The sequence below is a fragment of the Ailuropoda melanoleuca genome, chromosome 10 (genome assembly GCF_002007445.2).
Source record: "Ailuropoda melanoleuca isolate Jingjing chromosome 10, ASM200744v2, whole genome shotgun sequence".
In the NCBI taxonomy this organism is placed as follows: Eukaryota; Metazoa; Chordata; class Mammalia; order Carnivora; family Ursidae; genus Ailuropoda; species Ailuropoda melanoleuca.
Window position 1 is genome coordinate 39,592,348 of NC_048227.1, and position 10,503 is coordinate 39,602,850.

Consider the following 10,503-nt stretch of genomic DNA (forward strand, 5'->3'; position numbering starts at 1 on the left):
ATTTCTGCTCTAATCTTGGTCAACTCCTTCCTTGTCAGTGGGTTAGGCCTGTCCCTCTGTTGCTGTTCCAGTTTCTTGAGGTGAGAATATAGAAACTGCATTTTAGATTTTTCTATTCTTTTGAGTGAGGCTTGGATGGCTATGTATTTCCCCCTTAGGACTGCCTTTGCAGTATCCCATAGGTTTTGGACCGTTGTGTATTCATTCTCGTTGGTCTCCATAAATTGTTTAATTTGTTTTTTGATTTCCTGGTTTATCGAGTCATTCTTGAGCAGGATGGTTCTTAGCCTCCAAGTGTTTGAGTTTCTTCCAGGTTTTTCCTTGTGGTTGAGTTCCAATTTCAGAGCGTTGTGGTCTGAGAATATGCAGGGGATAATTTCAATCTTTTGGTATTGGCTGAGACCTGTTTTGTGTCCCAGAGCATGATCTATTCTTGAGAATGTTCCATGGGCATTTGAATAGAATGAGTATTCTTTGGTTCTGGGGTGTAGTGTTCTATATATATCTATGAGGTCCAACTCGTCGAGTATGGCATTCAAAGCCTTTGATTCTTTGCTTAGTTTTTGCCAGGGTGTTCTGTCTATTTCTGATAGTGGGGTGTTGAGGTCCCCTACTATTACTGTGTTCTTATCTATATGTCTCTTTATTTTGGTTAAGAGTTGGCTTGTGTATCTTGCTGCTCCCCTGTTGGGGGCATATATATTTATAATTGTCATATCCACTTGTTGAATACTTCCTTTAAGAATAATATAGTGCCCTTCAGTGTCTCTTTCTATAGCCTCTAGTTTAAAATCCAATCTATCTGATATGAGAATTGCTACCCCAGCTTTCATTTGAGGTCCATTTGCGTGGAAGATGGTACTCCATCCCCTTACTCTAAGTCTGAATGCATCTTTGGGTTCAAAATGAGTCTCTTGTAGACAGCAAATGGATGGGTCATGTCTTTTTATCCAATCTGCAACCCTGTGGCATTTTATGGGAGCATTTAGGCCATTTACATTGAGACTGATTATTGAGAGATATGATTTTAATGATGCCATGTTGCCAGTAAAGTCTTTGTTTCTATAGATTGTGACTTTCTGTTCTGTATCACTCTTGGGGCCTTTTGACTTTTATAGAGCCCCCCTTAATATCTCCTGTAGGGCTGGTTTCGTGGTTACGAAATTGGTTAATGATTGGCGATTTTGGAACGTCTTTATTTCTCCATCAATTCTGAATGACAGCTTTGCTGGATAAAGGATCCTTGGCTGCATGTTTTTCTCTGAAAGAGCTTTAAAAATGCCCCCCCAAGCCTTTCTCTCATTCCAGGTCTCTGTAGACAGGTCTGACGTAATCCTGATACCTTTGCCTTGGTACGTGAGAAATTTCTTTGCCCTGGCCGCTTTCAATACTGTATCCTTGGATCTAATATTTGCGAATTGCACTATGACGTGACGTGGCGTAGGTTTGTCGTGGTTGAGCTTGGATGGGGTCCTCTCTGCCTCTTGGACGCGAATGTTTATTTCCCTCACTAGATTAGGGAAGTTTTCAGCTACAATTTGTTCAAATATCTCTTCTAGACCTCTGTTTTTCTCCACCCCCTTGGGGATTCCGATGATTCTGACATTGGATCGTTTCATAGAGTCAGTAATCTCCCATAACCTACATTCGTGGGCGTGGATTTTTCTAAGACCAGCTTCTATTTTTGTTTTTCCTCTACTAACCCATCCTCCAATTCGCTAATACGTTCCTCTGCTTCGGTGACCCTGGCCGTCAGAGCCTCTAGTTTTGTCTATATTTGGCTCATAGAATTTTTAATTTCTGCCAGATTCGCTCTCATTTCCACCCTTAAAAATTCTATATTCTCAGTAACATTTTCGTTAATACTTTTTTCAAGTCTACACATCATCTTGACCATTGTTACTCTGAATTCCATTTCTGATAATTTGGTTACATCCATATCCATTATTTCTGTGGAGAGGCCACAGACTCACTGCCTTTTCTTTGCTGGGGGGGACTTCTCCTTCTTGTCATTCTGATGAGGAGAGTTTGCGGGGTTGTCCAGAGCCCAAATTATTGACTGGGACCCAGGCTATGTGCCCTTGTTTTATAGGGATCTTAGGGATGTTGGCTTCTTCTTTAAAGATATTATTTATTTATTTACATGGCAGAGAGCCAACCAGCGAGAGAGGGAACACAAGCAGGGGAGTTGAGAGGAAGAAGCAGGCTCCCAGCGGAGGAGCCCGATGAGGGACTCCTTTCCGGAATGCCGGGATCACGCCCTAAGCCGAAGACAGGCGCTCAATGACTGTGCCACCCAGGTGCCCCGGATTGTGGGCTTCTTGATTTTTCAGCCTGCCTTCTGGGGGAGGGTCCTGGTGCGCGGATACTCAGGCAACCCTGTTTGGGTAGAGTCTCCGCGTCCCCTGCGGGGGGGGGATGGGGATAGGCCACCTGTGAGCCAGTATTTCCAGGCTTTTGTTCTCTGGTGGCTTTCCCTGGTGGTCTGTTGTGCCTCTTCTGAGAGTCAGAGCAGCAGCGGCCGAAATTCAGCCTCTGTCACAGAACAGAGGGATTGCGGCCCGTTCTCCACTGATGGTCTGGCCGCTTTAACTCTGTTTCTGTTGGTGCTGCTTAGCCCTGCAGCATCCCGGGATGTGCACCCCACACCCGGCATCCCAGCCCTCACTTCCAGGGCCTGCGCATCTCTGTCCTTTGTGTTTCTAACGCCGCCAGCCGCAAGTCGCCAGCCGCCCCGCACGCGCTCCAGAAGCTCCAGGTCTCAGTCTGGGTCCAGTGAGCTCAATGGAGCTCCAGAGTTCCGTGAGATGTCTGGTAGCGTGCGCTCCCGGCTCACGGTCTCAGTCTGCTGTCTCACGGGTGCCGGTCCACGAGTCCCCCTGCTCCCCGGTGCAGGTGGCTACCGCTTCCCGGTGCCTGAATGCGGTGGCTCCCTCTCCCTTCCATTTATCTTCCGATATCTGTGCAAGGTTTCACGGCTCCCCACTTCGTACCTCAATACTCAGCACTGAAGATGTTCATTTGTAGAGATCCAGATGTATCTTCCTGCGTCTCATGCTGATTCCATGGATGTTCAGGCTGGTCTGGTACCTATCCAGCTCGACTCAGGGGACCGGCTGAAAAAGGGGTCCCCCACTCCTCCGCCATCTTAACTCCCATCTCCCATTAAATATTTATTAAACAAAGGTTCGAATGTGTTCCAATTAGGTGAACCCATTCCACAGAACATCAGATCTTATTTCTAGACATTGCTGAATTCCAGTGTTCTTTAGAGCATTTGCAGAAACGAATATATGGAAAAGGACCACTGTTTAGAATTCGACTGTAGATCTTTTATTTGACTATAAACTTCCACTGAAGAATTAAGGATTCAGAACATTTACATATTATGACAAATAAGGTAAATTCACAGAAAACTTTTTTGTGGACTGGGGTGATTAGATTCTAAATAGATTATCTAGGAAACACTGTACTGTTAGGAAGGAAGGAAGGAAGGAAGGAAGGAAGGAAGGAAGGAAGGAAGGAAGGAGGAAGGTGGGAGGAAGGATGAAGGAGAGAAGACAGCAAGCAGGCAAGTTTTGCTTAAAAGGTTCTAAGTGTTTTCTAGCCCAAGATAAAGGCATGAATGAAGTGACTGCTCAGGAATTTCTGTGTTCATGGCTGTAATTCCTAATGAGAGCTACCCTTTGTTTAACACGCAGCACATACAAAGCCCTTTGTGTGCTTCTCACTGAATTCTCATATCCCTTCCTGAGGCATTCCGTCATCCTCCATATCTTCAGACGAAGTCCCCGAGTCTTAAGAGAGTGATTGAGCACCCTGCCAAAGGTCACATAGAGAAGAGGTGAAAGGGCCCGATGTGAACCCTGGTCTATACCATACCAAAGTTTATGACCTTCCATTACACTAACCTGCTCATTTCAGCAGAGCTTATAAAGTGCCTTCTATGGATGTGGTCCTGAGTTCTGCTGCAAGGAAATGAGGGTGTTTCCTCAACATGTGTAGTAACTAAAGCATGGCTGCCCCATAGACCAAGGCTAGGTGGACGGGTACAGAGAACATGTAAGTTCCAGGAAAGTCCTGAAAAGATCAAGCAACAAGTGTGTGGGCTATATGGTGAGGTAGGTTTGTTGGAGGCAGTTAGTCTTGGGTTGGGCCTTAGAGAGAAGGATCGAGGTCCCATTTGTGAAAGACTGGAAAGAGTGAGAACAGCATGAATGAACATGTAGAAGGGAGGGTGGATAGTGTAATGAGGCAGAACCAAGGGGAGGTGAAGAATATCAATCACCCTGTGTGATGCCTGTCACCTCAGTGTGGGGGTATCACTAATCCTCCTGCAAGACCAGGGAGCCGTTGGTTCCCTGTTTCTTATGAAAAATCAGAATATATTTTCCTTAAAACACAGTGGTTATAACTGAGTAAAATAGTGCTAATGGTCCTATAGTTGAAGTGAAAAAATGGGTTAACAGTGATTGTGGGCTCGTCAGGCAAATGCTCAATATCACTCCAAATATCTGATACAGATGAATCTTGGGAACAAATCCCTTTATAATTTAGAAATTGGTCTTAAGAGCCAGGACTTTTATTGATGGACATAGAAGGAAGTGTGCTCTTAGCAACATATATGGGGAAAATGAAAACTTTACTTAGTAGATAGAAGGGAAGGAACAGCCAGATATTATTCTTTAAACCTGTAAGCAATGTATCTTGTACCATTTCAGTAGCCTCCCAAACACAGTGACAGAGAGAGAGCTAAGAGGGTCCCTAAAGAGCAAAGCACAAATAAATTGCTGTTATGGTTTCTCCATGCTTTATTTTTTCCTCAAGACGCTCTAATGAGGTTGAATTATTATATATTGGATTCTATTTTTATTTAGTAATCTATTTTTCTTCTCTGAGAACCCATTTTATAAAATATCAGACTGAATCCTATAGATATATATGGACAGACACTAAAATTATTCAAAAAGAGTTCAATTTCTGGCCAGCACTGCATGTAAATATGGTGTGTAATTTTGAAATCCCAAGATTAGAACCTCATAAAGTGAGAGATGGCAGATAGACCTCATCACTTACAGAAAAAAAGCATGAACTTTCACGTCATGTCAGAAGGGTCACTGGAGGTCACCGACTTGGACCTGCCGCTCCTTCTGCTGGATGCCCGCCAGGCATTGGTGAGCCTCCTGAGTGCTGCTGTTCCAGGAATTTTACAGCTGGTTGAAGTGGTTGGTTAAAATGCTGGACGCCTCTCCTTGTCATGTGCTTCCTAATGCGGATCCAGAATGTGCTGGGTCTCATCCTCACATCCATGCTTGGCTTCCAGCTCTGCCTCCCCTCTACGCATAGTGATCTTTCAGATATTTGAGAAGAGTGAAAGACTGTCCAAGCATTTGTTTGGAGGAGAAAAGAAAAAAAACCAAAAAGTACTAAACCAGTTCCTTTACTCCTTCCCCATATGATATGATTTCTAGACCCTCTTTTGAGGAAAAAAAATTGTGGGTAATTTGTATAAATCAAAAAATATTTTAGATATACCACAAGAATTAACTTTTTAATGATGAATATTTTGCTTATGCTAAGAATCCTTTTTAAGCATGAATTATTTCAGGCTTTAAAAATGCTCTCATCCAGCTATTTTTAAATTGGTATTATTTGGCATTAAAAAAAGTATTGGAGAGGGGCGCCTGGGTGGCACAGTGGTTAAGCATCTGCCTTCGGCTCAGGGCATGATCCCGGTGTTGTGGGATCGAGCCCCACGTCAGGCTCCTCCGCTATGAGCCTGCTTCTTCCTCTCCCACTCCTCCTGCCTTGTGTTCCCTCTCTCGCTGGCTGTCTCTATCTCTGTCGAATAAATAAATAAAATCTTTAAAAAAAATAAAATAAAAAAGATAAATAAAAAATTAAAAAAGTATTGGCGAGAACTACATTTATACTACCCATTCATTCACCCACTCATTGGTCACCTGTTTATACACACCAGGCACCATGCCAGACAGGGGAAATAGAAAGCTGAATGGGTATTCCAGACCTTCTCTCCATGCCCTGCACCCACTTTCTTCCTGCCTTCAATTCCATGATTTCAAGGAAATTATCAGAATAAAGATCAGAATAAAGATCCTATGGGATTAAACCAAAAGGATTGAATCCCATAGGATCAAAAATTCAGGCTCTAATGCAGACTGGGAGGAGTTGGAAAGGACATCCCCAAAAATACCAGATCTTTTTAGTGAGAACAGATCTTGAGAGCAAGGTGTTTTAAGGGGGGTAGGAGTGGACTGTGATGGAAGGGGAGCTGGAATGATCTAAGATGTACCTTACTTGAGCAGTTTTACCTAGGACCAGCTCTAGTGGAGCCTTCTAGTTGGCCCCATAGATGAACATATCCTCTGTGTGGGCCGGAAGAAAACCAGGCGAAGCCAGCAGGAAGCTCACACCTGCATGGGGCAGAGCTGTGGTTCCCGAGAAAGAGCATCACATTCTCTATGGAGATTTGAGGCTGGCTCAAGGAAGCTTCCTTCCAGTTCCTTGTAATCGAAGCCCCAGCATCCCTGGTCGCCACCTTTACAGCCTCTCCAATATCCTGGAGATTCTATAAAACATCAGGTTAAATCCTCAGGGTATGTGTAGAGGCTCCCTCCTGGCTCTGGCCACAGTGTGACTTCTAATGGCACCTCCATTCTCCTGTGACCCAGGCTGAGAATCAGGAAGTTAGTCTTGATTCTTCTTCTTTCTGCCTCCCCTTTATCCAAGCCAACACAAACTCTGGCACTTAGGGCTTTGTAATATTTCTTGGACCTATCATTTTCTCTCCCTCTACCTACGCCTCTCTTTTTCATCATTAATTCAGACCCTAATCATTGCACACCCAGAATGTTGCAAAATAGTACCAATTCATCTCTATACTTCACCCCATCACTTTTCAGTTTAACCACTAATACCAGAATAACAATTCTAAAACGTTACTTTCATTGTGTTGTCCTCCCGATAAAAAATTTGTAATGATCTCTCTCAGTATTGCAGCAGGTAATGGTTAAGGGTGAGAAATTTCCCACTTGCTCAATTGTGTCACTGAACAGTAACTAAATCTCCCTAAGCCTCAATTTCCTCCCCTGTTCCATGGGAATAAGAAGAGGTAAAAAGAAAAATTGTGCCATCTGCAGTTACTGTGAAAATTAAATGAGATGCAAATGCATGTTAAATGCTTAGCACAGTCCCTGGGACACAGTAAGTACTCAGTAAAGGTGAACCCTTGTTATTAATCATAGATGTAGTCTGATTGGTGGGGAAAAGGAGGAGAGAAATATTGCAGAGCAGCCACAGAGGCTAAGGACAACTGATGTTGACCTCATGACTGGGGAAGTCTGTCGCGTTTGAAAGTCAAGCTGAAAGAACCGGAGACGATGAGAGAATTGCATCTCGGAGGTTAGAAGTTAGGAGATAGGGCAAGTGCTAAGCCTTGGGAAGACTGTATTAGACCCAGAGGCAGAGGAGGGGGATTTTTAGGAACAATCATAAATATTTGAATCAACATGTTTAAGTTATTTAATCTTAAATCTTGGGGGGTTCTACTGGAACTAGGTTAATCAGAGACGTCCACCAGAAGTGCACACAGTGGCTAAAAGCTTTTGACCTGGACTTAGACCACCTGGGTTGCTCATTTTGCCACTTGTACTGATTAAGTGAAATAGGGGAAGTCATTTAGCCTTTGTGAGCCTCAGTCTCCTCATCGGTAAAACAGGCAGAATCATAGACCCACCTCACGGACGTGTTTTGAGGAAACATTAAGCTGATGTATGCATGGGATGCTCACCCACTTACTTGCTGGGACATGGTAAGAATTCAAAACAGTTGGCTGCTATAAATTACATGTGATTACATACATTACAGCCGGAGGTCTGTGAACTCATTCATCAGTGGTTCTCTGAGTGTGGCCCAAGGAATGCTCAGTGTCCCTGAAACCCTTTCAAGGGGTCCCTGAGGTCAAAGCTATTTTCTTAATAATACAAAGATATAATTTGCCTTCTCACTCTCATCTCATGAGTACAGAGTGGCATTTTCCAGAGTTTTATGATATGTGATGTCACAACAGATTGAAGCAATATGAAAAATCTATCTTTTTTTCTATTAAGCCAGACATGTAAAGAGTTTTGCAAAAAATCTGTAATTATGCCACTTTTCTCACCAAAATTTTTTAATATGGAAAATATATTTTTCATAAAAGCTAACTTAATTACATTTAAAACTTAATAGATTTAATCATACCTTACATAAATACATAATTTTTTTAATGTCTCACTTTTAATTCTAATACTGTCAGTGTCACTAGATGCAACCCATACAAACAAAGGTTGTTTGGGTTCCTTGGTCATTTTAAGAGTGAAAAGGGTTTTGGGACCAAAAGGTTTGAGGTGGTTATCATAGAGTATTGTTTAGATAAAACTGTGAGTACAGTTTCCTTCCCTCCAGCTAAAGGGAAGTTGCTGGATTGATACACAGAAATGCTTTCTCTAGGGGTTTAGAACTCTGACCCTATTCATTTTTAATCACATTGCATTCATATTTTTCTGGCCACAGAGGACTCAGGTCCCTAAAATTACCATCAAACACTAGGCTAGTAGGCCTCACCCTAGTCCCCAGCAGGGAAGTCAGTGGGTGATCTCCCTGCTTGAAAAATGTTTTTGGATTGTTTACAGCTACTGCAATCCAAAAGCTCATCTCTACCCACCTGTCTCAGACTGATGGCTCATCTAAACAATTTCCCATACATCTGAGGCAAAAGACAATATCTTTTTGTTTTCAGTGGCTAACCCATCTAACTTATAAATCTCTATCTTTTGTAGAATAGCCATGGAGGAAATTTTGAATACTGGTATAACAGCTATGAAGGATCAGAGCAGGAGTGTGAGTCAAATGATAAAAGAAAAACAACATGAAATGAACGTTTACTATTGCATGGCTCAGAGGCAGAAGCAAGAAGAGGTCCAGGAAGTGCTTCAAGAAGCAGAGAAGACACATCAGGCCACGCTTGGAAATGTGATGGATAAACTGGTTAACACTCAGGGGGAGCTGCTGTCCATAGCAAAACAACTAGGCATTATGACAAATTGGAAAGATTTCCTGGAGGAGGAATTACAGGAAACAAGGGAAGCATTTCAAAAATACATCAATTACACATTTCCTAAACTTTCGCCAGGACATGCAGATTTTATTCTGCCAGAAAGAAAGAAAACACCTTCCAGTCTTGTTATTCAAGAGGAAGAAACAACTCTCGATTAGAAGTCTTTGACTGAAATTTCACTACAAAAGTCAGTTTTCCAAAGACTAAATAAATCAACTCAAAAACCATTTCTTGATCCCCAGTTATATGTACTATTGGGCTGCAGGCATTTTGATGGAAAACCAAAATATTCAAAAAGCACATTCCAGGCTACATTGAGTTTTAAGTCTATTTGAGGAGAGAAAACAGTGAGAGGGATCAAAACTAATTAGGAGGGGAAAAGGTTTCTTGGCAGAAGCCCAGACAAACTTCTCGAACTGGCTTTGTTCATGTCTACATCAGACATGTAACTATTTTTGTGTTTGTTGCAGTTGAAAACAAGTAAAGGGACATGTTTTTAGATTGTTCCCATTGTGGAGATGTGTGCTAATTTCCGGTAAAGATTATTATTTTGTGAAGTGCAGTAGCATTGTAGGAAAAAAACAATTTTCTTCAAATTCAGTAGGATAAAACTTAAATTCTGAGAACCCTATATAAACTAATTCAGAGAGGACTCGTTTATATTGGCCAGTTGTGAAAGAAAAAAAATATGTCTTTAGAGGGCACTCTCCTGCTTCAGGGATAGGGAGTCTTCTTGTGTTTATGCTCCAGCCCAGGAGCGCTCTGAACCCACCTTCTTCGGGGGAAAAATGCAGAAGACTGTTAAGTACCACAGTGCTCAGCACCAACACATGTCAGCATCTACTAAACTAAAATGAAAGAAAGCCCCCGCCAAAAATACTTCAAAAATCTATCCACCCTAACGTAACATCCTTAAATTATTCATCACCAGCTTGTGTTTGTGGCTTTAAAATAAAAACCTGGACAGCACTTTTCAGTAAATTAAAAAGTACTGTTCTTGAGCAAGCCTTAAGTTGATTTGCTTACATTGGCCATTTTTCAATTTCCTAATGATAAAAGTACAATTTGTTTACAATTGTAAAAGGACTACACTCTCCTCAGTATTTAGCTTCCTGATACTGCAGGACTGCAGCAATCCCTGTTGATTGATTGCCTACCTGCTGGATGTAATAACATTTATATAGTGCTTTGCACTGCTTTTTTATGTACGTTCTTCTCACAACCATCCATGAGAGCGACAGGATGGGGGTTGTTGTTATTTTTTGTAGCTAACAAAAACTATGTATATATTTGGGTGTTTACATTTGTGAAGCGTTTTAAAAACATTGATATCTGATCCTCACAATGACTCTTGAAAGTAATTATCATTGTCCCCTATTTATAGG

At 42.1% G+C, this 10,503-nt stretch overlaps 1 protein-coding gene across 1 annotated transcript in view; it reads left to right on the plus strand.

Annotated features, from left to right (window-relative positions):
- C10H6orf163 (chromosome 10 C6orf163 homolog) overlaps positions 1–10,264 on the plus strand; it is a 24,552-nt gene extending 14,288 nt beyond the window's left edge. Inside the window, exon 5 of the mRNA XM_002924697.4 lies at positions 8,841–10,264. Within this exon, the coding sequence (XP_002924743.1) occupies positions 8,841–9,276 (436 nt within the window). The 3' untranslated portion in view covers positions 9,277–10,264. The remainder of the gene's footprint in view (positions 1–8,840) is intronic.
- The last annotated feature ends 239 nt before the right edge of the window (positions 10,265–10,503 follow it).